Here is a 27,969-nt window from a genome sequence, read left to right as displayed (position 1 = left end):
CTGCCCTCTTCTCTTTTCAGCTAACCTATGACTATCAGTTTGATTTTGAGGACGATCAGCACAAGATCCCCTGCCACTGTGGAGCCTGGAATTGTCGGAAATGGATGAACTAAGAAGCTTTGAGGCTACCAGGCAGGGGAGTCCCCCTACCCACAACCTCTTCCCTGAAAGGGATGAGGGGGAAGAGAGGTAGCAGCCAGAGCCAGGACCCAGGGCTGGGGCTGCCGGCTGACCGGAGCCCCTGGAGCAGGAGGCTGGGGCAGAGGGCCCTAGGCCAAGCCCACCCTGGGCACCAGGGACAACCCTCTTCCCCACCACCGGCCCTCAGGCTGGCATCTCTGCCCCCAGCTCCAGGAGGGGCCAGACAGAAGCAGCCATTGGGCATCTCAGGTTTGAGGGGGATATGGGCCGGGAACTACCCAGAAGCATCTGGGAGGCAGCAGGGTGGGGGAAGAGGATGTGTGGCCGGGCCTCACAGCCCTGCTGCTCCCACTGACCTCTCCGGCCCAACTCACGGCTGCAAAGAGACTTGACTAAGCTTGACAATCCCAAAGGCCGGGTCCCACACCTGGCCCTGCCTGCCGGGTCCTGCCCCCACCCTCACCCCCATCCCCCTCCCTCTTGATCTGTCTCTGTTTCCCTCTTTTCCTCTGTGTTTCTGTCTCTCTATGGGTTGTGTTTCCTTGTTTTCCACTCTGACAAATGCAACATGAACGGGAAAGAGGCGCCCAGCTGCCTAGGAGGGCAAGCTGGGCAAGCCGGGCAAGGAGACCCCGCACCCACACCTACCTCATTTAAGTGTTGGATTTTTTGCTGTTTTGAAATGTGAGACCCTCTCCAAGCCCCCTACTGCCCCAACCCTCTCCCCCACCTCACTGCCCTCTTCTGAGTGGGTGGAAGGGGGGTAGGAGGAGGAAGAAAAACAACAACAAAAAATCCATCTTTGTTTTTAATTATGGGCATGGGATGGTGGTTGAGGCAAATGATGATGAAGATTGGGGATGACTGGCCCCTAGTTGCTCTAGGACTTCCTTCTCCATCTGGACATGGGGGCAGGAGGGAGCTAAACCTAGGACCAGGATATCTCCCTCCTGTTTTCCCAACCCCATCATGAGCCCGTTTGCCCTCCAGCCCCTGGACGGGTTGGGTGGGGGGTAGGGTGAGGGCTATCCCTGAGTGGCATGCCCATACCTAGTGAGGCAGGGTGTGGCCCGGAGCTCCCACTTTCCCTCAGTCACCAAACTGCTGCTGGTCTGGTGGGAAGGGGTGGTGATGTGGGGGTGGGGGAGCTTAGTGTCAGCGCGGGGAGGGTGGGGGGTATTTATCTATTTATACATGGGATTGTACATAGTCTTGTGGGGCATGGGGGAGCCGGCTGGAGGTGAGAACCCTCCCCTCTCCCCCCACCCCCGGGGAGAGCAAATGTAAAACTACTAATTTTTGTGCTTTATATATTCTATATAAATATATCTATTTTCTTTTTACAAAACCAGTTTATAAATGGTAGGGGGGTGTGGGGCGGACACATGGAGCTCCCCTTGTGGGGGGGCCCCCTCCATTACCCAACCTACCGCCCTTTTCCTTACCCCCCACCCCACTCCCCACCCCCTGGCTGTGACTGCTGTAAGATGGGGGTATAGAGGCTGGGCAATTCCCACCCCCTGTTGTATAGTTGGACTATGTTATAACGCACAAAAGAGAGCTGACCCCCGGGGGAGCCAGAGGGTGATGGGTTCCTTGCCTCCCTTTCCTTCCCCTTTCTGCCCAAGCTTGTGCTGCAGTTGAACCTCTTCCTGGGGGTGGGGGTAGGTAAGGGGTGGGTGAGGCACCAAACCCCTCTCTGGTAGGGAACCGTGGGGATGAAGATGAAGCTTATATGCAGTTCTCTTCTAGGGGCTGTGGGCAAAGGGCATTTTGTAATTAATATTTTCAAGAATCAGATGTCTGGAGTGTAGGGGTGGGCTTGGTGGTGGTGGACGGGCGGGCCTGCTGGAGGGGGAGCTTGGTCGCTGTTGTGATTTTAGGTTTGTTTTTGTTTTGTTTTGAATTTGGGGGGTTGTGGATTGTTGGGGGTAGGGAGATTTTTTTTTTTTTTTAAGCTGCTTCCTCAACTGTTTCAAGCTGCAAATGTTTAAGAGAATAACACCCCCCACTCCCACAGGAACCGCTGTAATTAAATCAGACAGTAGGAAGACTGGGCTGCTGCCCTCAAAGCCACAGCCCTTGGATGTTCCTTTTCCGAGAGCAGAAGGTCTAGGCTACAGGGAGGGGGAGATTGGCTCCCATGAGTCAGGCTGTGTTTGGGGCTTGGGCCCTGGGATTGGGAAAAGGGGATGGGGCAGACTTTGTAAGCATATGCTAGGTATCCGATAGTCCTGTAGAATTTAGTGAAGAAACCTTATACAGTTTTTAATTTTTATATAAACTATAACTCAGACCCAAGCTACAAGGTTGGAATTTTGGTTGGTTTTTTTTAAGTACCCTGCCTGTATAATTGCATCAGAATCCCCCACCCCACCCCCCGCCCGTGTTTGTATTTTGGGTTGGTTTACACTCGCACATACTCAATTTTCAGTTTTCCCCTTTACAGTCTTCTCCCCTCACCTCCAGGACCCTCCCCCTTTTTAAAAAATAAATCGCTGACAAGTGTGAATCCCGTGAAGACTTTATTTTGTGTTGTGTGTATCCTGTACAGCAAGGTTGGTCCTTCGTAACAACGGATGAAATGGTTCCCTTTTTTAAAGCGCCCTCTCTCCCTCCACCCTCAGCGCCCCTGTCCTTGGCATGTTTTGTATCAGCGATCATTCTGAACTGTACATAATTTATGTTGCGAGAGGCAAAGGGCAAGTTTTGGATTTTGCTTCTTCCAAGTTTGTTTTTAAACGACAAATAAAAAAAGAACATTTTAAATACAAGCGGCTCCGTCCCGTGACCCTCGCCGTCAGCCGGATCCGTGCGGCCCGTGAGGACGCGGGGGAGGGCGGTTACCGAGGCCCGCCACCGCCGGAAGGGTGGGTTCCTTGCCTTCCGCCCCAGTCTGGCGACTGCCATGACGTGGGCGGAAGTGGCGTCGCCGCACCGGATGTGGGGCGGAGCCTGCCCCAAGAGAGTTTCCTAAAGCGAGGAAACCAAGCTGGCGCCTCTTGCAATGGAGACGGTGAGGAGTGCAGGAGGGCGGTCGGGGGCGCTGTGGAGCCTAAGACCCCCCCCCACCTTAGGAGACCGGGAGGGCCGGGCAGGGGCTGGCGCTGGTGTCTAGCAAACAAAAAGCAGCCGGGTGTCTGCCCTATCCCGTGACCCTGTCCCTCCGCTTCTTCGTTGGGCGCATCTCCTAGAACTGGGCCGCGCCCCCGCCGCCGTTCCGTACGCGGTACCCTTAGCCCAAGCAGGCGGTGACTCCTGGCTCCCTCCTTGGAGCCCACGTATGCCGTGGCAATCTCGGGCCTCCTTTCCTCTTAGCACCTCAAGCCCTTTTAGAGGTTTGAGAGCGCAGGGTTGTGATCCGGCTTTGCTGGGTGAGGCAGGGGGCGTCCAGAGGGATCTCCGCTTGCAGGTAGCTCCTGGACCTCGGTGGTCTTTCTGTGATCCCTGCAGTCCCCGGCAGGAGGACATCTGAAGATCTTTATACTGCGTCCAGTGAAGTCACATTCCCTTAATAAGACCGAGAATTGAGGTTTGCTTGAAAGAGGAAATCTTGCAGTGTTAGAGGCCGATGTGTCCCTGGACAATTTTAGGTCATGGCCAGCTCTGCGACTCTAAGCAGGGGTTTTGGCATAGCTCATTCTTGGCGAGCAGGCATTGACCAATTGTGGCAGGGCCCTGTCACCCTCCCACAGATGCTGCAGGTTGCCTGCTACACGTTTGCACCCACCCTCACTCTCAGGAATCTTTTTCTAGCGCTCTGTAACCCCTCCCATACACTTCCCTCTCCACAGTTTTTAACCATGTGTCTTCTTTCAGGCAGAGTAACTCTTTCCATCTTGGTTTTTATCATCTGCTACTGTAGTTACGAAAGGACTGCAGGTTCACTTTGCTTTGGATTACATGCCCAGAGTAATTCTTTGCCACACCGTTTCTCTGCTCACAGACAGGTTGTTTCTTTCAGGTTTTCAAAAAGAAAACCGACCAAAGTACTAAAACGATTCGCAGTTGGTCTCCCAGGCAAGGGAGCCAATTCTGACTAATCAGGATAATCTTAAACAAAAATAAGGAGTCTAATTCCATTAAATTTAAAATAACATGTCATATTCTACTTACTTGTAAATGTATTATGGTTTACAAGCATTTTTATATAGATTTTCTAATTTAGCCTTCACACTTTAGGTACTGGATTAGGCTCTGGGGTAGAAGTTAAAAAGAGGAAAAAAAAACTCAGCCAGGTGTGGTGGCTCACGCTTGTAATGCCAGTACTTTGGGAGGCCAAGGCAAGTGAATTGCTTGAGCTCAGGAGTTCAGCATCAGCCTGGGCAACATCATGAAACCCTGTCTCGACAAAAACAAAAATACAAAAATTACCCAGGCGTGGTGGTGGTGGTGTGTGCCTGTAGTCCCAGCTACTCGGGAGGCTCAGGTGGGAGGATCGCTTGATCCAAGGAGGTGGAGGCTGGAGTGAGCTGAGATCGTGCCACTGCACTCCAGTCTGAGTGACAGTGAGATCCTGTCTCCAAAAAAAAGAAAAGAAAGAAAACTCCTGCTTTGAAAATGTTCAGCCTAACTGGAGTGAGGGTGAGGGCAAGCCAGCAACAGCTGTTATTTAAAGGTAGACTATAATAAATGCTATCATTAATATGAAAACAAAGGACTGTGACAGAATAGTTGAGAGAAAAAATTACTTTGGACCTAGGAGAGGGCACTGCAAATTGAGAGAACAGTGTGAGCAAGGGCACTGAAATTGGGGTATGTAGAGAATTGGGGGTGAGCCAGCGGCTTGATGTTGCTGGCTTTGGATTTTGGTCACAGTGGGAGAAAAGACTGGAAAAGCAGGCTAAGATCAGGTTGAAGGTATTACACACCATGCTAAATTTGAACTTTGTTTTGTAATAGGGGACCCGTGGAAGATTTATGAGCAAGTCAGTGAATGTCCTTTAGGAATGTTCATAGCAGCTTTCTGTACATGAACTGAGCTACTTCGAAAAGTAAAGTTTCTTGTTAATGGGGATGAAAGTCCCTTCCAAATCTGAGATGCTTTGGTGAACAAACTTGGTGAAAGCATGAAAGATAAATTGAAGAGCAGGTAGATTTGGGCCAAGGACCCCAGTTTAAACAACGTTGCAGAGGTGAGAGGTAAAAGCCTAAATTAAGGCTGTGATATTGGCAATGAGAGAGATGGATCTGAGGCATTTGTAACATACCAGCTTAGTTGATAACTGTTAAGAAGACAGCTGTGCAAAACAAACAAAAAAACAAGATGGGAACCACAGCGAGAATAATAGGATTGGAGGCACAAATGTTTTGTTTCGTATTGAAGCATTTGAGGAGTCTCTGTGACATCTATGGTTGTCAAACAAATAATTGGAAATGTAGATCAGAAGTTTGGAAGAAATTGCGAGTCTATTTGTCAGATGTAGACTGTGTCTCTGTAATATTTTGTACTTACGTGGTGCAGTGGTACTTTCTCAGGTCCCTTATGTTATTAAAAGTAGAAAGGAGGCCAGGCGCGGTGGCTCATGCCTGTAATCCCAGAACTTTGGGAGGCCAAGGTGGTCGGATCGCTTGAGCCCAGGAGCTCAAGACCAGCCTGGTCAACATAGCGAGACCCCATCTCTACAAAAAAATACAAAAAGTAGCTGGGCCTGGTGGTATGTTCCTGTAGTCCCAGCAGCCCGGGAGGCAGAAGTTGGAGAAGCTGGGGAAGTTGAAGACGCAGTGATCTGTGATCGTGCCACTGCACTCCAGCCTGAATGACAGAGTGAGACCCTGTCTCAAAAAAAAGAAAAAAAAAAGTAGAAAGGAGTAGACGTAATTACATAATTCCCCCTCTGATATGGTGAAACAGGCAGAAAGTTAAAAGTCACGGCCAGGCTCGGTGGCGCATACCCGTAATCCCAGCACTTTGGGAGGCCGAGGCGGGTGGATCACGAGGTCAGGAGTTTAAGACCAGCCTGGCCAACACAGTGAAACTCCGTCTCTACTAAAAATACAAAAAAAACTTAGCTGGGCGTGGTGGCAGGCACCTGTAGTCCCAGCTACTTGGGAGGCTGAGGCAGGAGAATCGCTTGAACCGGGGAGGCGGAGATTACAGTGAGCCAAGATCGTGCCACTGCACTCCAGCCTGGGCGACACAGTGAGACTCTGCCCCCCCCGCCCAAAAAAAAAGTCACATATTCAGTTGTGTTTGACTGTCTTATGTTGGTATCTGTATCTCTAGTTAGCTATATGTTTCCTCCCACTGTAACTTAGTCTTTGGCATATCTGTTCATATCAGTGTGCATCATTCTTTGAGAATTAAAAAACAAAACAACTGAATTATATGCAAACCCTGTGCTTGGTGGTATGGGAGATACAAAGCGTAAGATAGTTCTAGGCTTCCAGGAATTTATAATCTGTTTGGATAGATAATGAACAAAATAACTGTAGCACAGTACATATCATATGATGGATAAATTCTACAGAAGTAGCTGTTTTTGTGCCTTTGTGTAGATCTTTGTGAGACTCTGATATATCATGTATCTATCTTTATCACAGCCCTCTCTCCCACTTATAAGTGATGAGGCTGTTATTCTGATAGTCTTGCCAAAATGGCAGGCCAAGCTGACAGTCTTATGCAGTCCAGAGGGAAGAGAGGGAGATTATCCCCCTTACTCCCTGCAGTCTCCCGTAGCCCATTAAGGGAGAAAAGTTTAGGGCTGTCTTAAACTTCACTGGTTTAGGAAGTTTGTCAGCCAACCTCCCAGGTTGAAGTTTTTAATGTCATGTTACTACAGAAGCTATGGGGATGAAGTATGGTTTTATTTTGGAGATATCACCCAGAGAAAATGGAGCCAAGACTGTTGATGCTAGCAGATGAAAATTGTTGTGATCCCTTCTGGGTTCCTAAATAACAATGGCATTTCCAAATGTTCCCACTTGAGGGAGCACAGAAATGGTTCTAAGTTTTGTCTAGTCAAAGCACTCTCTAATCTCAGACTATCTTGGGAAGGGAAACTTGGAAAACCAGCATCTCCTGGCTATAGCAGCCTTTGATTCACAAGGGTGCTGAGTGGACTCAAGTTCCCAGTTTCAGAACATTCATGTTCCTTATCCACCTCTCAGTCATTCAGGTTTTGACTGGCTGACAGTCAGCTACTGGGATCCTCCCCAGTTGTGGCCCTCTCTCTGCCATGGAGGTAGACAATGGTAGAACCAATGTCTGTGGTTCTAGTGCCTACAACTATGCCTAGTGAGTGTCTGTGTTTGGGGGAAGACAATGCTGTCTCTCTGGCTTCCATGTTTTAATAAAGTAGATCTATGAGAATCTTGTAGGGGTTAGCCCTAAGCTCAGATCTTTAGTCTTAGCTTTTAGGACCTAATGTTTCATTAGGCAGTATAGTGTACAAGAACATGAGCTTTGCAGATAATGCTTGTTCAGCTCAGAAGTGGATAGGAGCATTTCTGGAAGGCACAATATTGTAGCAGTATTGGTTTCTTCTCTTCTGTGATTCCAGAGAGGTAGAATTTCATCAGAATGGAGTAAATACATTCAAAAATTTTATAAAAATGGCCGGGTGTGGTGGCTCATGCCTGCAATCCCAGCACTTTGTGAGGCTGAGGCGGGCAGATCAGTTGAGGTCAGGAGTTTGAGACCAGCCTGGCCAACATGGTAAAACCCTGTCTCTGTTATAAATATGAAAATTAGGTGGGTGTGGTGGTGCACGCCTGTAATCCCAGCTCTCAGGAGGCTGAGGCACGAGAATCGCTTGAACCCAGGGGGAGGCAGTTGCAGTGAGCCAAGATCACGCCACTGCAGTGCAGCCTGGGCAACAGAGTGAGACTCTGCCTCAAAACAAAACAAACAAAAAAATTTACAAAAATGAACACTGCCAAGATAAACCCAACCAAACTCTTCATCAGTTATAAGAAATTATTTTGTTAGGTATACGTAGTTTTTTAAAAATTTTCTCAAGTATGTTATTTATTAAAATTTTGATGTAAAAAAAAGCAAACCACAAGCTCTGGAACCAGAGGATAGGTGTTTGAATGCCTACTCCACCCCTTATCAGCCATGTGACCTTGGGCAAGTTGCTTAATGTCTCAGAGACAATCTGTGAAAATAAGGCTAATAATAGTATTTACCTCAGGGTTGTTATGAAGATTAAATGAGATCATATTTCTGAAGAGCCTTATAAGGCTGGGTGCAGTAACTCGTGCCTGTAATTGTAGTGCTTTGAGAGGCCAAGGAGGGCAATCACTTGAGCGCAGGAGTTCAAGACCAGCCTGGGCAACATGGCGAAACTCAGGCTGTTTCTACTAAAAATACAAAAATTAGCTGGGTATAGTGGCTTGCGCCTATAGTCCCAGCTACTCAGGAGGCTGAGGTGAGAGAGGATCACCTGACCCCGAGGAGGTCAAGGCTGAAGTGAGCTGTGATCACACCACTGCACTGCAGCCTGGGTGACAGAGCGAGACCTTGTCTCAAAAACAGAAAAAAAAATGGGTTTGTGGGGGGCAGTGGCTTTATAGTGCTTTAAAGAAAGTCATTATTTGTTCACCAGCCCTTCCCCTAATGTTGCTAGGCTAAAATGGATGGAACCAGGTTAAGCTGAATCTGTTTTCTTGTCTCTCCAGGTCATTTCTTCAGATAGCTCCCCAGCTCTGGAAAATGAGCATCCTCAAGGTAAGTTTACTGAAGAAAGGAAACTGGGCATGAAAACAATAGACTGACCCTAACAATGTCTTCAAAAATGCTTTTGAATCTCTCCCCTGGGAAAATCAAAGCAGGGCCAGATAATGTGCCAAACCACAAAAATCAGTGACAGTAGTTTGGCAAGATCACCCAGGAATAAATCTTGGGCAGAGTGGGGATGATTAATATCTTCAATTATCAAACCACTTGAGAGAAACATCTGAGGTATAGGGAAAACTTCCATAGGCAACTCTGGGCTGGCTAACCATGTTTTAGAAGTCCTGGGTATTTTCTGCATAGTCCAGAAACAGTGCTACCAGGATTTTATCACCCAGCAAGCTCACTAAAGCCACTGAGTGTACACCAAAAATTATGCAAAAGGCTGGGTGCAGTGGCTTACGCCTGTAATCCCAGCACTTTGGGAGGCCGAGGCAGGTGGATCACTTGAGCTCAAGAGTTTGAGACCAGCCTGACCAACCTGGTGAAACCCTGTCTCTACTAAAAATACAAAATCAGCCAGGTGTGGTGGTGCATGCCTGTAATCCCAGCTACTTGGGAGGCTGAGGCAGAATTGCCTGAACCGGGGAGGCAGAAATTGCAGTGAGCCAAGATCGTGCTATTGCACTCCAGCCTGGGCAATAAGAGTGAAACTCTGTCTCAGAAAAAAAAAAAAAAAAAGAAAGAAAAAAATTAGGAAATGGCTCTTAGAACTAATCTAGTAATAGAAGCACTAAACCTCTAAAATCCAGAGCACAGGGAAGACAATTCCAGTGCTGGCCAGTGCCTGTTTTATGTTTCTAAGTACATTTGCATTAGCACCAAGGCAGAAACCAGAAACTCAAATTGCCTACATGGACCAAGCAGTGAAGTGAACTACATATGAAAAGAAGGCGACAGCTGGGCTAGGCATGGTGATTCATGATTGTATTTCCAGCACTTTGGGAGGCCAAGGCGGGTGGATCACCTGAGGTCAGAAGTTGAAGACCAGCCTGGCCAACATGGTGAAACCTTGTCTCTACTAAAAATAAAAAAATTAGCCAGGCGCGGAGCTGCACACCTGTAATCCCAGCTACTCGGGAGGCTGAGGCAGGAGAATTGTTAGAACCTGGGAGGCAGAGGTTGCAGTGAGCCGAGATCGTGCCACTACACCCCAGCCTGGGCGACAGCGCAAGATTCTGTCTCAAAAAAAAATTAAGGCAGCTGGGTGTGGTGGCTTACGCCTGTAATCCCACCACATTGGGAGGCCGAGGCAGGTGGATCACCTGAGGTCACAAGTTACAGACCAGTCTGATCAACATGGTGGAACCCCATCTCTACTAAGTAGAAAAAATTAGCTGGGCTTGATGGTGGGTGCCTATAATCCCAGCTACTTGGGAGGTTGAGGCAGGAGAATCACAGAATCGCTTGAACCTGGGAGGCGGATTTTGTTGCAGTGAGCCGAGATCATGCCATTGCACTCCAGCCTGGGCAACAAAAGCGAAACTCCATCTCAAAAAAAAAAGAAGGCGACAACTATCTAGGTCTGGTCAACTAAGACCTATTTTTGTCAGATCTTCTGATTTTGAAAAGACACTAGAAATTTAGATTTTTATGTAAATTTCTAGATTTAAACATTTTAATTTATTTTAAGTCTGGGCACAGTGTAACACCAGCACTTTGAGAGGCCAAGGCAGGAGGATCACTTGAGCTCAGGAGTTCGAAACCAGCCTGGATAACTTAGTGAGACCCTGTCTCTACAAAAAATTAAAAATTAGCCGGGCATGGTGGTGTGCACCTCTAGTCCCAGCCACTGGGGAGGCTGAGGTGGGAGGATTGCTTGAGCCCAGGAGGTTGAGGCTGCAGTGAGACGTGATTGTGCCACTGCACTCCAGCCTGGGCAGAGAGTGAGATCCTGTCTCAATTATAAACAAACAAACAAACACTGAGAAAGCCAAATCCAATATGTTTGTGGGCCTGTGGCCTGAATGATTGTATTTAACTATCAATGTAGTATATGTATCTTCAACTGGTGTCCAAAGACATGTTCTTGGGAGTCTGAATTCTCAAGTTTGAGTAACAATGGTAGGCTTCCAGTTAAAGACGGTAGATTGGTAGATTGGGCTGCGTGTAGTGGCTCATGCTTGTAATCCCAGCACTTTGGGAGGCTGAGGCAGGTGGATCACTTGAGAACAAGAGTTTGAGACCAGCCTGGCCAACATGGTGAAACCCCGTCTCTACTAAAAATATAAAAATTAGCCAGGCATGGTGACACGTGCCTGTAATCCCAGCTACTTGGGAGGCTGAGGCATGAGAATCGCTTGAACTCAGGAGGAGGAGGTTGCAGTGAGTGGAGATTGACCACTGCACTCCAGCTTGGGTGACAGAGCAAGATTCTGTCTCAAAAAAAAAAAGATGGTACATTGAATATATATTCACAAAAACTCCCCTAAAACCACCATAAAGGAATTTTTTTTAAAGAAAAAGACAAACACACCATAGGGAAAACAGGAGAGGAGATAATAGCGATGAATTTTTGGAAGCTGAAAAGCAGACAAAAGAGTGATGAATGACTTAGACCTGAGAAAACTGAATTATAACTAGCAGTGAGGAAAGCCAAGAAACATTGAAGGTCTAAGAAACAGTCAGATCCCAAGACACCCTACCCCATTGAGTACAGTGGGCAACTCTGCCTCCCAACTGTGGCAGAGACTGGAAATCTGGCAAGGGACTCGGGCAGTTTAGGGCTGAAGTACTGCACTGAAAACAGGAGCATGTAGTGAACTATACTCGATGCTGAGCCTCCAGCCCTTTTCCCCTTTTCAGTTTCCAGAGCACTGGCAGAAAAGACTTCACCCTCCAAGCATGAAATTGAATAATCCTTCTCTCCAGAATCCTCTTGAAGGGAAGTCCTAAAATATATAAGTATTGAATGTTCCCTATCCAAATGACTCACAGTCAGCAAGGCTCACTTATACACTTAGAGCTTCCACTCAGCTTTAAAGCCTCCACTCTTAAGTTACAGTTTAAGTTCTCCTTTAAACTAGGGATTACCAAACATCTAAAGAAAGGATCTGTGAAAAAAAGTGATCCAAACTGCCCCCCACCCCACCCTGGAATGTACCTTTGTTTTACTCTGAAGGCTGTATCTCCCTGGTAAAAAATAAATAAAAATGAAAAAGCAAACTGCCCCTCCCAACCTCATGTACACACAGAAGAAACAAACAGGAAAAAAGCAACTGGAAGGAAAAGGTGAGAAGAAAACTTTAATAACATTAATATAATCTTAGGTAAAGGAACATATTTCTCAATACCTGTGAAAGTAGTATATCTTTAAAGAAAACAACAGCCGGGCACTGTGGCTCACGCCTGTAATCCCAGCACTTTGGGAGGCTGAGGCAGGCAGATCACCTGAGGTCAGGAGTTTGAGACCAGCCTGACCAATATGATGAAACCCTGTCTGTACTAAAAATACAAAAATTATCTGGGCATGGTGGCATGTACCTGTAATCCCAGATACTTGGGAGGCTGAGACAGGAGAATCGCTTGAACCCAGGAGGTGGAGGTTGCTGTGAGCTGAGATTGCACCATTGCACTCCAGCCTGGGCAACAAGAACGAAACTCTGTCTCAAAAAAACAAAAACAACAACAACAAAAAATCTTATTTCCACCATGAAACAAGTATAGGATACAATTTTTTAAAGAAGGAATTTTCAGAAAACAAAAAGGAACTCTTGGAAATTAAAAATATAATAGCAAAAATTTAAACCCAGCTGGAGGTTTCAAAAATCAACATGAGGAAATTTCCCAGAAAGGAGAGTTAAAAATCAACAAAGTAGAAAATAGGAGAGAAGGTGCAGTGGCTCATACCTGTAATCCCAGCACTTTGGGAGACTGAGGCGGGAGGCCAGGAGTTCAAGACCAGCTCAGCAACACAGCAAGACCCTGTCTCTACAAAAAAATAAGAATTAGCCAGGCATAGTGGCATGCACTTGTAGTCCCAGCTACTCAGGAGGCTGAGACAGGAGAACTGCTTGAGCCCAGAAGGTCAAGGCTGCAGGTGAGCCATGATCTTGCCATTGTACTCCAGCCTGGGTGACAGAATGAAAGCATGTCTCTTTAAAAAAAAAAAAAAGGAGAGGAAAGATTTCAACAACCCACAAAACAAACAAACATTTAAAGGATCAGTCTAGGAGGTCCAGTATCTAAATAGGAGTCATAGAAAGAGAAAAATGGCAACACAGGGGGAAGGAAATAATTGAGGAACTAATTCAAGAACATTTACTGGAACTTGAGGACATTAGTTTTCATATTGAAAGCACCCATCGAATATTCAGCACAATGGATGAAAGTGACCCACCCAAAGCACAGTCATCCTGAGATTTCGGAACACTGGAAACAGAGATCCTATGAGTTTTCAGAGAGGAAAAAAAAGTCACATACAAAAAGTCAGAATTGCCTTGGACTCTCAACAACACCAGCAGCTAGCAGGCAGTGGAGCAATGCCTTCAACATTCTGCAGGAAAACACATTCCAAGCTTTCCTGCAGATTCTTTATTCAGCCGAATTATAAATCCAAGGATGAGGGTAGAATAAAGATATCTACAGGCTGCAAGGTCTCAAAAAAACGTACCTCCCATGCACCCTTTCTCAGGAAGCTACTGGAATATGTGTTCCACCAAAATAAGGGAGTAATCAAAAAAGATAAAAACGCGATATAGGATACAGGAGCACCAGTAGAGGAGAGACGTGAAAGGGCTACCCAGAATGGTGATGAAGAAAGATCCCAGGATGACAGCAGTGCACACCAGACAAACAGCCCAGATTTGAGCAGGTCAGAAGGCTCCAGGGAGACCTCTTTGGGTCGTTTAAATTGATAGACTATCTAATGCTTTTGAACCTCTTGAAAGGAGATTTAAACAGTTGGTGAGGCATTTGGGGGTTGGATTAGTTATAAGAATTATACATAGAAAATTAAACAAACAAAAGGACAAGACATTAACTCCAGGGAAAACAAAGTTGTGAAGGAAGAAAAAAAAATCAGAGTTTACTATTTGGCTTATCTCTGAATAATAAATATTCAGTCAAAATGATTTAAATACTGGCCGGGTGCAGTGGCTCATGCCTGTAATCTCAGCACTTTGAGAGGCCAAAGCGGGCAGATCACATGAGGTCAGGAGTTCGAGATCAGCCTGGCCAATGTGGTGAAACCCTGTCTCTACTAAAATACAAAATTTAGCCGGGCTTGGTGGTGGGTGCCTGTAATCCCAGCTACTTGTGAGGCTGAGGCAAGAGAATCGCTTGAACCTGGAAGGCCGAGGTTGTAGTAAGCTGAGATCGTGCCACTGCACTTCAGTCTGGGTGACGGAGCAAGACTCCCTCTCAAAAAAAAAAAAAAGATTGAAATACGGATATAACCAACATTATGGTTTAGCTCCTGGAATAATGAGGAGAATGGGAAGTACATGTTTGTGGTGAAGTCCTAGTAGGAGAGAGAACTAGAAATTCTCATCTTCTTTGGTAGATAGATGATAAATAATGCCCCAAAATGAAAAAAAAAATTGGAAACTAGCAATACAAGCATGTTATTTAAGGACATAGAATTAAGTACCAAAATAATCAACTAAAAGAGGTAGATAGATGTTCTCATCTCTGGGGAAGGGTAGTACAGGGAGGTGGGTTGCAAGGAGTGCATTTTTTTCTTAACAAAATTTGTAAAACTGTTTGTTTAAACTGTGTGTCTGTATAACTTTTGTTAAAAAATTAAATATTAAAAACCAAATTGATTAAAGACTTAAGAGCATGAAGTTTGGAAACATCTGGGTTTGTTTGAGTCTTTCTTGCCACTTATTAATGGTGTGACCTTGAGCAGTTTATTTAACTACACTTAGTTTCTCATCTGAAACATGAGGACAGTACTTACACATTTGTTGTAAGGATTAAATTATGTAATTTTTTTTTTTTGAGATGGAGTCTCACTCTGTCACCCAGGCTGGAGTGCAGAGGCACAATCTCGTCTCACTGCAACCTCCGCCACCTGGGTTCAAGCAATTCTCCTGCCTCAGCCCCCTGAGCAGCTGGGACTACAGGCACGTGCCACCACGCCTGGCTAATTTTTGTATTTTTTTAGTAGAGACGGGGTTTCGCCATGTTGGCCAGGCTGGTCTCAAACTCCTGACCTCAGGTGATCCACCCAGCTTGGCCTCCCAAAGTCCTGGGTTACAGGTGTGAGCCACCACGCCCAGCCAATGTTGTTTGTTTGTTTGTTTATTTATTTGACACGGAGTTTCACTCTTATTGCCCAGGCTGGAGTGCAATGTTGCGATCTCGGCTCACTGCAACCTCTGCCTCCCGGGTTCAAGCGATTCTGCTGCCTCAGCCTCCCGAGTAGCTGGGATTACAGGCATGCACCACCACGCTCGGCTAATTTTGTATTTTTAGTAGAGACGGGGTTTCTCCATGTTGGTCAGGCTGGTCTCGAACTCCCAACCTCAGGTGATCCTCCCACCTTGGCTTCCCAAAGTGCTGGGATTAGAGGCATGAGCCACCACGCCCGGCCTCAATGTAATATTTTTAAGTGCACGTAGTATAGTATGTAGCACATTCAAGCTATTATTTTGGGAGATTACTTCCCTAGTTTAGAGCAAGCAGTTAAAATCACAGGAATAGAAAAAGGTAAACTAGCCAGGATCTCCCATTTGTCTAGAGTAGGTGGGATGATTTCTGATTTACAGGGTGATCCCAGAATGGACTATCAGGGTGTTTTGAGCCAGGTTGATTGAGCACTGGGCTCCAACTTATTGTTAATGAGAAATGGCCCAACTTGGACCATGACTTTCCCATCTGCAGGTCTTAGAATAATTTTTTTTTAAATTGAGACAAGGGTTCGCTGTGTTGCCCAGGCTGGCCTCGAGCTCCTGGGTTCAAGTGATCCTCTGCCTCAACTTCCTCAGTAGCTGGGATTACAGGTGCTTGCCACCATCCCCAGCACAGTCTTGGAAGAATTTTAAGAAGCTTACTTCATTGAAAAAAGAGAAAAGTGAAAATGTGCTAAATATATGAAAGGGGAAGCTTGGATTAAAGATGAGAAACATTTTTAGACTATAACATGTTAAAGAGAGATACTATAGGCTTTATGTTTTAGTCAACTTCTTTTACCTATAGGGACCAATAGATAAAGTCTTAACCTGGAGACAGGGGTTGGATGAAATGGTTTCTAAGAGGTTTATCCAGGTTTTGTGGAAACAATGGGAACAAGACACATAAAATAAGAGGTCTTATAAAAAAATCATACTCTAAATATTTGAGATACTAGAACACTATTTTGTTTTCTGTCTCTTTTGATTGGGAGTTTTTATGTGGAAGGAAGCTACTAACTATCCCACCCTATGCAGAGACCCCAGAATCCAACAATAGCGTGTATACTTCCTTCATGAAGTCTCATCGCTGCTATGACCTGATTCCCACAAGCTCCAAATTGGTTGTATTTGATACGTCCCTGCAGGTGGGTGAAATCCTCTTTTCCCTTCCCCCTTTGGAGCCTGTGGTTTAATACCTCTCATTCTATCTCATCCTAAGGGTAATATCCTTATCCTTTTGTGAAGTTAGTCTCATGTTTTACCCAACATGCCCAAACACTGTTCTTTTTTTACAGTCCTGCCCCTGTGGATTTGCCTTTATGATTATTACTGTCTTGGCTACAGGTGAAGAAAGCTTTTTTTGCTTTGGTGACTAACGGTGTACGAGCTGCCCCTTTATGGGATAGTAAGAAGCAAAGTTTTGTGGGTAAGCAAAAGTTTCTGGAACACAATATTATTGGCATCTTGTGCTGGGCAGGGAGACGAGCTTCGGGCAGTGCTGAGGGCTCTGTCTTGTCCTCTAGGCATGCTGACCATCACTGATTTCATCAATATCCTGCACCGCTACTATAAATCAGCCTTGGTAAGGAACCTTAACCCAATGACCAAAATCACTTTCCCTGCCCTAAGTCCCTCATTCTCATTTCTTTTTCTCTAAGCAAGCCATGAGGGCTTAAGGAAGCAGAGAGATCAGGTCTCAAATTCTGTTGCTTCTGCTTTCAGGTACAGATCTATGAGCTAGAAGAACACAAGATAGAAACTTGGAGAGGTATGTAGAGAATCGGGGTTATAAAAGGATAAAGGGATGGAGGGTTTCTGGGAAACACTTTTCCATGGTGGTATTCTGTGACCCATCCCTTTTTCCTTCAGAGGTGTATCTCCAGGACTCCTTTAAACCACTTGTCTGCATTTCTCCTAATGCCAGGTGAGTTCCAGTTATCCATCTGTCTAAAAAGGGGAAGAGATTTGCCATCAGCCTAGCTAATACACCCAGGGGAAGGGGAAGAAGAGAGAAAAGACACACACACACACACACACACACACACACACACACACACACACCCCCACCCAAGGGAAGGGGAAGAAGAGAGAAAAGACACACACACACACACACACACACACACACACCCCCCCCCAGGGGAAGGGGAAGAAGAGAGAAAAGACACACACACACACACACACCCAGGGGAAGGGGAAGAAGAGAGAAAAGACACACACACACCCACCCACCCAGGGGAAGGGGAAGAAGAGAGAAAAGACACACACACACACACACACACACACACACACACACAGGGGAAGAAGAGAGAAAAGACACACACACACACACCCAGGGGAAGGGGAAGAAGAGAGAAAAGACACACACACACACACAGTCTCTCTCTCTCTCTCTTACACACACACACACACACACACACACACACACAGTCTCTCTCTCTCTTTCTCTTTAAGTCTGGCCTGTACACTGCCCCCCTTCCCTAACCATCAGGTTTCCCTGTTTAGCGATACACTGTACGGACCTGTTTAATCACCCTCAGCCCCAGCACTGTGGAACTTACTATCTCCCACCCTCTCACAGCTTGTTTGATGCTGTCTCTTCATTAATTCGGAACAAGATCCACAGGCTGCCAGTTATTGACCCAGAATCAGGCAATACTTTGTACATCCTCACCCACAAGCGCATTCTGAAGTTCCTCAAATTGTTTGTAAGTGCTTCTCAGCCCAGTTCTTTTTTCTCTTTTTTCATTGATTGATTGATTGACTGAAAAGAGAGATGAGGTCTCACTGTGTTGCCCAGGCTAGTGTCAAACTCCTGAGCTCAAGTGATCCTCCCGCCTAAGCCTCCCAAAGTGCTAGGATTACAGATGTGAGCCACTGCATCCAGCCCCACTTCTTATTTATTTATTAATTTATTTTGAGACAAGTTCTTATTCTGTTGCCCAGGCTGGCGTGCAGAGGCGCTATCACGGCTCACTGCAGCCTCCAACCTCTTGGGCTCAGGTGACCCCTGACCTCAACCCCCAGAAGAGCTGGGACTACAGGTGTGTACCACCACACCTGGCTAATTTTTTGGTATTTTTTATAGAGATGGGGTTTTGCCATGTTGCCCAGGCTGGTCTCGAACTCCTGGGCTCAAGCAATATGCCCCCCCTCAGCCTCCCAAAGTGCTGGGATTATAGGCATAAGCCAGCGCACCCAGCCCTTGTTTCTAATATACTGGGTTGGAGGGGGTATCCAAGGGTGGCTTTGGGTGCCTTGAAAGTTAAGCTGATGGTTCTTTCCTCAGATCACTGAGTTCCCCAAGCCAGAGTTCATGTCCAAGTCTCTGGAAGAGCTACAGATTGGCACCTATGCCAATATTGCTATGGTTCGCACTACCACCCCGGTCTATGTGGCTCTGGGGATTTTTGTACAGCATCGAGTCTCAGCCCTGCCAGTGGTGGATGAGAAGGGTGAGAGATTGGGCAGAAGGAGAGGGAGGGAAGATCCAGGCAAGTCAGGGTGGCTCCGGGAAGATCTGCTTTCCCCTCAGCGTAGCCAGGAGGGTGATTCTATGAGTAGGGGGAGCTTTAGATCCCAGATCCTCCTTACTGAGCTGCCTCTGTCCCCCTAGGGCGTGTGGTGGACATCTACTCCAAGTTTGATGTTATCGTGAGTGATTGTGGAGGGTCTGGGAGGTAGGGAAGTGGTGGGGGGGAACTGTTAAATATGGAGAGGGAGAAGGGAGTCTCTTCTGTGATCTAAGGGTCTTAGAAGCTTCCAGGCTTTCAAATCCTATTTGAAAAGGAATTGAATGAGTTGGGTATGTCTTGGCTTGTGGCTGACAATTGCCCTGAATCCCTCTGGTGAGGTTGGATGGGCTCAGGGTTTGGAGGCTGGCTCTCTTGCTTCCCTGCAAGCTCCTTCCTCTGTCTCCCCAGAATCTGGCAGCAGAAAAGACCTACAACAACCTAGATGTGTCTGTGACTAAAGCCTTGCAACATCGATCACATTACTTTGAGGGTGTTCTCAAGTGCTACCTGCATGAGACTCTGGAGACCATCATCAACAGGCTAGTGGAAGCAGAGGTAGGGAGGCCAGCAACCCTAAGGGAGCTGAGGGGAGCAGCCTTGAGAGTGGGGTTTGGCAAGGAGAGTAGGGGCAGAGGGGCTTCCCCTGAGGCCAGCACTAAACATTCCCTTTCTCCCTTGTTGCTCTGTGCCAGGTTCACCGACTTGTAGTGGTGGATGAAAATGATGTGGTCAAGGGAATTGTATCACTGTCTGACATCCTGCAGGCCCTGGTGCTCACAGGTGGAGAGAAGAAGCCCTGAGCTGGGGGAAGGGGTTAGGCAGCACCAGGGGATATGCCCAACTCACTGTCTGCTGGAAGCTCTGTGGGAATCAGATGAAACTTGAGGGAATTGTGACTCTGTTCCCTGTTCAGGGCCCCCTGCCCTTCTATCTGGGAGCTAGGGAAGGTATAGGGGAGGAAAGAGAATGGATTTATAGCTACCCTTACCCTCACACATACACTTGAAAAAACTTTCAGCCTAGCCAATTCTAGCCGCTGTCCTCTTAGATATAGCCCCCTTTCTGGGTGAACTATAGGCTGTGTGCCTCTCAGACAAATTCTGATCTCTAAGAGATCCCCAGACCTCATTTGCCTCTGCCTCCATCTCGGCCCTGATTCAACCCTAAGATAATAGCACAACAAAATTCTTCATAAAGATATTTTTATTCACCTGTTCCATGCTATATGGAGGAGGCCAAGTCCATTTCTTCCCATAATGTGAGTGGGGAGGATTGTGGGGAGGAGGGGCTTTGGGTTCTTGTGTTTGTGCATATGAAGGGAGATGGGGGTTAGGTGGAGGAGGAGGGCAGCGTGGCTAGCTAAGGTTATTGCTTTTTGTGGCAAATCTAATTAAATGACAGGAATCTCTTCATGGTATTGCAGTGTTTGATTTTTACAGTTGATGGGTACTACCTTCCTACTTTATATGGCTTCTTCAACTGGTCATTAATAACAATAATAATAATGTGTGTACGCACACACACACGTACACACACACGAGTAGACAGACTTGAGGGTCTCCTTTGGGCAGAGAATCCTGCCACCATTATCAGCTTTTCTTAGTTGGGGAAGGTTGGACTGTTTGGCTTTTGCTGAGTAGGCACTATCTTTTTTTTTTTTTTTTTTGAGATGGAATCTCACTCTGTTGCCCAGGTTGGAGTGCAATGGCGCAATCTCAGCTCACTGCAACCTCCGCCTCCCGGGTTCAAGTGATTCTCCTGCCTCAGCCTCCTGAGTAGCTGGGACTACAGGTGCGCGCCACCACACCCAGCTAATTTTTGTATTTTTTAGTAAAGATGGAGTTTCACCCGTATTGGCCAGGCTGGTCTCGAACTCCTGACCTTGTGATCCACCTGCCTCAGCCTCCCAAAGTGCTGGGATTACAGGCGTGAGCCACCGCACCTGGCTGGCACTATCTTTAAACGTACAAATCCCTTGCCTTTCTTCCAAGGTGAGAATGAGCTGGATGGTGGGAGAACAGCAGGGCAGTGGTCACTCCATTAGATCCATTCCCTGTACTGAAACAATGTAGACCCAAACAGCAGTCAGCACCCAACATCAGAAGAACTGCTAGACTGGATTATGAGCTAAATTTGGGTGCCAGCTCACCCCAGCCTTGCAGGTATGATACAGTTTCCCATCCAAGCCAGGAGCAATTTCAGAGTCATTCCTTGCCCCTGCCCCCACAGTGCCTAACCCCTCTGCTAACCCTCCAGCCAGGGCATACTGGGTTCTCCTGATGGAACACAGGGAAAAGCATCAAGGCCCTCATCAGATTCGACCTGAAGAAGCTAATTTTAAAAAAAGAAGGTGGCCCTCATCAGAGCTCAGCTTTCAGTGTTGCATCATGGCTGTGGAGGAGCCCCTGCTTCTGCCTTCACCCCTTTATAGCGCTCACAGCACATTCTCAAGCTTGGGGGAGGAAAGCTTCCAAGTTATTAGAATTAGAGTATGTTTATGTGTCGGGAGGGTAAGCACATGGTGGAAAGGACAGATGGCCCCTTATGTCACATTCCCTCATTAAGGAAGATTTGCCTAGGGAGGAGGCAAGGGCTTTAAAAAGCCTCAGGACTCTAGTGGGACCTAGGGTGGAAGGAAGCACCTTCGAGTCAAGTCATCAGTGCAGCTGGCAGGTGTGTGGAATCAAGGTGGGTAGGGTGGATGGGACAGGGTATGTTTGCATTCTCTCTAAAGGTTTGTGTTAGGGAGCAGAGGCCTGCTTTTGTTGAGTTGTTTCTCAGTCTGTCAGTCTCTGCCCCACAACCTTTCTGGTTGTTCCCCATCCCCTTAAAAGGAAGGGTCTGGACCCAAAAGGCTCCATGTACATTAGTGGAAAACTAATTGGGAACTCTTGCTTCTCCCATTTCCCCCTAAAACTCAACCTATCAGTCTCAGTGTGAGGATGAACTGAGGGAGAGACAAGGGATGAAATCTGGGAGACTCACAAGCTTCTATTCTTACCTATTCCTCTCCAGAGAGGCAAATTATTGCTTCTTCCCGAGGAACCATGCCCCACACACTCTCTTTCCCTTACCCCTCTCTGCACCGCTCCCCTCCACTGAAGCTGCTGCCATGGTTGCCAGGCATGGTTGCTAAGTCTCTGCATGGAAGGGTTGGCGTGGGCTGTGCTGCCACTAACATTACCATGGTGAATCAGGGGACACCTGGTATAAGCTTAGGAGGAGGGATCATGTGGATATAAGCAACAGCCCCCCAGGACAGAGGCAGCCCAAAAGGTGAGCATCTGGAGCACCACTTAAGGCGGGGGCTGAGTGAACTAGGCATTGTGGTAGTGGTGAGGGGGAGTTCTACATTGAAAAAAATAAAGGCCACTTTTATCATTTCAGTTGCTAGGGGATTAGTTTTGCCAAGCAAACACATCATTTCTCCTCCATCCCCCTCTGGAAGGGTGAGAGTGCATAAGCACTTACTCTGTCCTCCATAAAGCTGGGCAGGCTGTGTGGGCACAGAACAATATAACCCCCAAATCCTGGCTTCTGGATTGGAGGTGAAAGCCTGCTGCTGTGGGAGGGCTCCCTGGCTGCCCAAGGACAAGCATGTAGAATGGAACTGGTAGGGCAGCTTGGGTGGCCAAGGCAGACGCCTGTGTCCTGCTGTACCAGTAGTCCTAGGCTGCAGCACTGAGCTGACGAGGAGATACGGGTGTAGGGGTCACCCTTTTTGAGCTTAGGGAAGGCAGCTCTCCCTCAGAGTCGCACAAAAGCTTGGTAAAAGCCACCGCCTCCTCTCTCCACCGCATGGGAGCTGGTTACTCATCTCATCTCTGCACCCGAACAGCCACTGCCGCTAAAAATAGCCCCCCAGCCGTGGGCCAGCCCCTCCTGCACCCCAACCCCATGGAAACCAGCAGAGTGGCAGGCAGAGACCTTGAGTTCCATTCTCATCACTCTATGTTGGGGAAACTGAAATCTGAGGCAGGAAGCCAGGGGCAGAACCCTGGTGGTCAGGCAACCTGACAAGCAGGAGAGTAAAGGGTTAAAACGGCAGGAAGGTTGAAGAAACAGGGGCGGGGGAGGGGGCACTGTCAGCTTCGCAAGAATCATAAGTCCCTCCCCCGCCCACTCGTGCGATCCCATCAGGCTTGGGGGACAACAGCAGTGGGAAGGGGCGTCCAATCCCGGGCCCCAGGGGGCGGCCGTGCACATGGGGGAGGTAGCAGCGCGGAGCAGTCCGCGCGGTGTCACATGCGCGCGCACACACAGAGACAGGCACACACACGTGTGCCCGGGTATATATAGTTCCCAGTCCCCGGGCCCGCGGCTCTGCAGTGGGCGCCGGCTCCCTGGGCTGGGAGGGGGCTCCTGGGGCGGGTGGGAGGGTGGGGGGCCGGGGTGGGGTGGGGCAGGATGCTGGATGGCCCACTGTTCTCCGAGGGGCCTGACAGCCCCCGGGAGCTCCAGGATGAGGAGTCTGGCAGCTGCCTCTGGGTGCAGAAGTCCAAGCTATTGGTGATAGAAGTGAAGACTATTTCCTGTCATTATAGTCGCCGCGCCCCTTCTCGACAGCCCATGGACTTCCAGGCCAGCCACTGGGTTCGCGGGTTCCAGAACCGCACGTGAGTGAAGCAGGGGTGAGGGGAAGAGAGTGGTGGGGCGGGGAGTGGGGTCCGGACCTCCTCGCAGGCACCAGCGAGCACTGCTGGTCCCCCTTCTCTTTCCCACGCCTCCCACCCCTGCCCGCTCCCGAGGGCTGGGGCCTGACTCATCCCGTTGTTTGGGGGAACAGAAGTGGGTGTGAGAAAGGGCAGGAGGTGAGATGGGGCAGACGCTGTTAAAGTGTGCATGGAGAGATGGCGAGGAGTCCCGCTTCGACTTCAGTCCTAACATATACGCACGTGCACACGCGCACACACTCACACACACCCCTTCACATGGCTGCCCCAAGTGGTCTCCAGTGCTCCCAGCTCCCCAGACCTCGGCTCCCTTCCCCCACAAACTGCTCACCTGGGTTCCTGCTCATTGTCCCAGGTGTGGGCCGCGCCCGGGATCCCCACAGCCGCCGCCCCGCCGGCCCTGGGCCTCCAGGGTGCTGCAGGAGGCGACCAACTGGCGGGCGGGGCCCCTGGCCGAGGTCCGAGCTCGGGAGCAAGAGAAAAGGAAAGCGGCGTCGCAGGAGCGGGAGGCCAAGGAGACCGAGCGAAAAAGGCGCAAGGCTGGTGGGGCCCGGCGCAGCCCCCCGGGTCGGCCCCGCCCGGAGCCCCGCAACGCCCCTCGGGCGGCCCAGCTGGCAGGGCTCCCTGCTCCCTTGCGGCCCGAGCGCCTGGCGCCTGTGGGGCGAGCGCCCCGTCCATCCGCGCAGCCGCAGAGCGACCCAGGGTCGGCGTGGGCGGGGCCCTGGGGAGGTCGGCGGCCGGGGCCCCCAAGCTACGAGGCTCACCTGCTGCTGAGAGGTTCTGCCGGGACGGCCCCACGACGCCGCTGGGACCGGCCGCCACCCTACGTGGCTCCACCTTCTTACGAAGGCCCCCATAGGACCTTGGGGACTAAGCGAGGCCCCGGGCACTCTCAGGTGCCCATTTCATCAGCCCCAGCTGCGACTCCGGCCAGGACAGAGGGAGGGCGCACAAAGAAGAGGCTGGATCCTCGCATCTACCGGGACGTCCTCGGGGCTTGGGGTCTCCGACAGGGGCAAGGTCTCTTGGGGGGATCCCCAGGCTGTGGAGCGGCCAGAGCAAGGCCAGAGCCCGGCAAGGGGGTCGTGGAGAAAAGCCTGGGGCTGGCTGCTGCTGACCTGAACAGTGGTAGCCACAGCCATCCCCAAGCCAAAGCTACAGGGAGCGCAGGCACCGAGATAGCTCCTGCGGGGTCTGCAACTGCGGCTCCCTGTGCCCCGCGTCCCGCTCCCAGATCCAGGCACCATCTGAAGGGCTCGAGGGAAGGGAAAGAAGGAAGAGAACAGATCTGGTTTCCCAAATGCTGGATTCCCTCCCCTAAAAAGCAGCCGCCCCGCCATAGCCAGACACTCCCCAGACCCTGGGCTCCCGGAGGCACCGGATGGAGAGAATCTCTGGGTCTTGGAGAGGGGGCAGGACCGGAGACCCTGGAGGGTTGGAAGGCGACCCGCCGTGCCCACACCTTGCCCCGCAGTTCCCAGGGCCCGTCCCGTGGGGAAGGCGTCTTTGTCATTGACGCCACGTGCGTAGTGATACGATCCCAATATGTTCCAACCCCCGGAACCCAGCAGGTGCAGCTTTTGCCCTCTGGGGTGACACGCGTGGTGGGGGATTCCCCCAGCCAATCGAAGCCCGGCAAGGAGGAGGGTGAAGGGGCCACGGTCTTTCCTTCCCCTTGCCAAAAGCGGCTGTCGAGCAGTCTCCTTTTACACCAGCCCGGCGGGGGCCGCGGGGGCGAAGCTGAGGAGGGGAGGCCGGGGGACTCCTCACTGGAGGAGCGCACCTCCCGCATCTTGGGGCTCCCGGCCCCCGAAGTAAACCTGCGGGACGCCCCCACGCAGCCAGGTAGCCCAGAGCACCAAGCCTTAGGCCCAGCAGCTTCGGGAGCCCAGGGCAGAGCCGAGGGCTCGGAAGTGGCGGTGGTCCAGCGGCGCGCCGGCCGGGGCTGGGCGCGGACCCCAGGGCCCTACGCCGGGGCCCTGCGAGAAGCCGTGTCCCGTATCCGCCGCCACACAGCCCCTGACTCGGACACGGACGAAGCTGAGGAGCTCAGCGTCCATAGCGGCTCCTCTGATGGAAGCGACACAGAAGCCCCGGGCGCCTCCTGGCGGAATGAGAGGACCCTGCCCGGGGTTGGAAACAGTTCGCCAGAGGAAGATGGGAAGACAGCGGAACTGAGCGACAGTGTCGGGGAGATCCTAGATGTCATAAGCCAAACCGAGGAGGTCCTCTTCGGGGTGAGGGACATCAGAGGGACCCAACAGGGAAATAGGAAGAGGCAGTGAGAGGCGCCTTCTTGTATTTGTGTCCCCAACACATCCATCCTTGGGTCCACTGGTCCCCATTCTTCCCCACAGACTTCCTTTGCTTCTCTTTTCCTTGTATCTTTACCCATACCTGTTCCCATCCTTGAAATATAAATGAAAGGAAGGGAAGCATATGCCCATTAATGATTTTGTTTCAGGAGAGGTGAGAATGAGCAGATTTAATTAATGTCTGTTATGTTCAGGGCACAAGGGTGAGCTCTTCGCAGGGGCTGATGCACTGGGTGTGGAGCTGAGCAGAGAGGCCTAACCAGGATCAGGCAGGAGGGCAGGGATGGTGGCAGCCATAGGAGGGCAGGGTAGGGCAGGGCCTCTGAGGAGGAGGGAAAAAGTGAAGGAGAGGCTTTGGACCTGGTGAGAGTGATCAGATGACAGAGGGGTTCTTGGCAGAAGAGGCATAGGTCCAGCAACAACCAACAAAGCAGAAGGAGGGCTCACCTTGGTGTCACAAGTCTTGGATTTCAATCCCAACTCTGCCACTGACTTACTGGTTGACTGAGGCCAGTCACTTTCCCTTTCCAGGCCTGCAGGCCTCCTGGTATATAAAATGCTGGTATTCTAAGGTCCATCCTTCCATCTCTGACATTTTGAGATCTTTGGAAAGGACTCTATCTCATCCTTCCCTCGACAAGCCAAGAATGAGAGTCGGGAATAAGTGAACAGAGTTTGAGGGTTTCTGGGCGGCCTGCTTGTCACCCGAAGTCGTGATCAATTCAGGAGACTGCCCAAGGCTTGCAGAAGAGGTAAGGGAGTGAGGCACTCCTATCCCAGTCTCCCAGGTTTAGGTGAGGGCTCCCCAAGGCAGGGCAAGATAGCGGCCCTGTCACTGACCCTGGCCTGTGGTGGTCTGAGCTGGGGAGGGAAGGACACCAATGAATCAGCTTGGGACCTCTTTAGGCCTCCCCCTTTTCCTCCACCCCAATGCTCCTTAGTGATGCTCTGAGGCGTGGCCACGATTTCCCTCCCAGGTGGTATCGCCCACCTGAAAAAATCCTGAGAATTTCTCCCATCTTGGCCTCTTCCAGAAACCGGCCAGGCAAGGAAAGAGGCAGGTCCCCAGAAGCCAGTAGGCGTGGGGTGTGATACTCTCTATAGCCACTACAGGGCGCGCGCAGGTCGCGGATCTCCCCAGTTGCTAATCCCGGCTCTGCCACACAATCCGATCCCTAGTTCCCCAGCGCAGGTCCCCCGCCTTGCAGTCTCCAGCCGTGCGGGGCCGGGAGCAGGCCTCCGGCCTCCCAGACTTCTGGAGCCCGCTGGGCCCATCTTTGTACTCATCCACCCCAGCCGGCTTGGGACTCAGACACCGAAGTCTTTTTTTTTCTCTCCGATCCTTGGACACCTCCTCTGTCTGCCATTTATTAGCCATGTGAACTTGGCCGCATCACTTCACCTCCCTGAGCCTCAGTTTCCTCATCTGTCAAATGGGGGTTTATAAACACCTACCTCGCAGGGTTGTTGTGAGGATTTAATGCGATAATGTATGTAAAGCGCCTTGCACACTGCCTGGCACACAGTAGGCGCTCAATAAATCTAAGCTTCCCTTTATCCAGCCTTGGCATCGTCTTCCTTTCACTGACCCTTTCCCCACAGTGGCCCTCCCCCGGGACTCCTCTGCTACTTCCCGTTCTGTGTGACGGGGAGGGGGCTGCTTTCTTCGTTGGGAGCTCCTGGACCACCTCTTTTCTCCCCCAGCCGGGACTCTCCCTTCCTTGCCCCCAGCCCACCCCTGTCGGCTCTTCCCACTGCCCTGGCGCCCTCCCCCCGCCCCCCATTCCGGGCAAGGGCTGAGTCAGCCGGGGTAAATTTAGCTGCCGGCTCCGCGGGCGCTGGGGCTTCTCCCAGACTCAGTCGCCCGGTCCTGCCCCGGCCCCCGGCCCCCTGACCGCCTCTGCTCCCACTCCAACCGAGACCCCTCAACTCCAAATCCCGCTCAGCGTTCAGGTCCCCAACCCCGCTCTCAAACCACTTATGGCTTTAGTCTCCAATTATCTCGACCTCACTCCCGCCCGCACCCAGAGGAACTCTGAGCAGAACTCGGAATGGGGCAGGACAGCCTGGGGTGGGGGGTGGCGACGGTCTGACAGGAGCTGGGCCTCTGGCCTTGGTTCAGTGGAGGAAGGTCTCCTCTTTGGGTTTCTGAACCGGAGGGAAGACACTGGTCAGAGCTATCCAGGAAGGTTCGTCCCAGAGACTTCCAGGAACCCAGACTGCCAGGTTTCAAGTTAGCTCTAGCTGGAGGAGTCACCTTGGGCAGAGATCAAAGGTTCCTGAGATTTGCCCTTGAGGTCAGGAATTCCAGAC

The 27,969-nt window shown here is 50.0% G+C and overlaps 3 protein-coding genes and 1 long non-coding RNA gene across 9 annotated transcripts in view; 3 read left to right on the top strand and 1 right to left on the bottom strand.

Moving 5' to 3' along the window:
• The window catches only part of KMT2D (lysine methyltransferase 2D), a 41,291-nt gene extending 38,379 nt beyond the window's left edge, over positions 1 to 2,912 (top strand). For all 6 annotated transcript variants that reach the window (XM_054527204.2, XM_024256441.3, XM_054527205.2 and 3 more), the window contains one exon: positions 21 to 2,912. In XM_054527204.2, the coding sequence (XP_054383179.1) occupies positions 21 to 113 (93 nt within the window). In that variant the 3' untranslated portion in view covers positions 114 to 2,912. The remainder of the gene's footprint in view (positions 1 to 20) is intronic.
• Positions 2,749 to 23,803, bottom strand: LOC112135731 (uncharacterized). The gene is made up of 3 exons (XR_002916958.3): positions 23,673 to 23,803; positions 12,668 to 12,748; positions 2,749 to 3,651 (listed from the first exon to the last, which is right to left on the bottom strand). It is a non-coding gene; the product is annotated as an uncharacterized LOC112135731 (long non-coding RNA).
• On the top strand, positions 3,039 to 20,080 carry PRKAG1 (protein kinase AMP-activated non-catalytic subunit gamma 1). Its single transcript, XM_002823177.4, has 12 exons — positions 3,039 to 3,157; positions 8,764 to 8,812; positions 16,192 to 16,301; positions 16,501 to 16,582; positions 16,680 to 16,738; positions 16,879 to 16,924; positions 17,026 to 17,080; positions 17,735 to 17,861; positions 18,443 to 18,608; positions 18,770 to 18,807; positions 19,077 to 19,223; positions 19,361 to 20,080. Exons 1-12 carry the CDS (start codon positions 3,149 to 3,151, stop codon positions 19,466 to 19,468), a joined length of 996 nt encoding a protein of 331 aa, XP_002823223.1. The 5' UTR covers positions 3,039 to 3,148; the 3' UTR covers positions 19,469 to 20,080.
• DDN (dendrin) lies at positions 20,171 to 27,266 on the top strand. The gene is made up of 2 exons (XM_002823176.5): positions 20,171 to 23,284; positions 23,697 to 27,266. Exons 1-2 carry the CDS (start codon positions 23,076 to 23,078, stop codon positions 25,624 to 25,626), a joined length of 2,139 nt encoding a protein of 712 aa, XP_002823222.2. The 5' UTR covers positions 20,171 to 23,075; the 3' UTR covers positions 25,627 to 27,266.
• The last annotated feature ends 703 nt before the right edge of the window (positions 27,267 to 27,969 follow it).

This window comes from Pongo abelii, chromosome 10 (genome assembly GCF_028885655.2).
Source record: "Pongo abelii isolate AG06213 chromosome 10, NHGRI_mPonAbe1-v2.0_pri, whole genome shotgun sequence".
Lineage (NCBI taxonomy): Eukaryota > Metazoa > Chordata > Mammalia > Primates > Hominidae > Pongo > Pongo abelii.
Note: the sequence above shows the minus strand (reverse complement) of the source record. Positions and strands in the feature narration are given on the sequence as shown.

Coding starts and splice junctions, on each gene's coding strand:
- PRKAG1 (XM_002823177.4), top strand. Junction 8,813..16,191: donor GGAAAATGAGCATCCTCAAG/GTAAGTTTACTG, acceptor CACCCTATGCAG/AGACCCCAGAATCCAACAAT. Junction 17,081..17,734: donor TGCATTTCTCCTAATGCCAG/GTGAGTTCCAGT, acceptor ACCCTCTCACAG/CTTGTTTGATGCTGTCTCTT.
- DDN (XM_002823176.5), top strand. CDS start 23,076: ATGCTGGATGGCCCACTGTTCTCCGAGGGGCCTGACAGCCCCCGGGAG. Junction 23,285..23,696: donor CGCGGGTTCCAGAACCGCAC/GTGAGTGAAGCA, acceptor TCATTGTCCCAG/GTGTGGGCCGCGCCCGGGAT.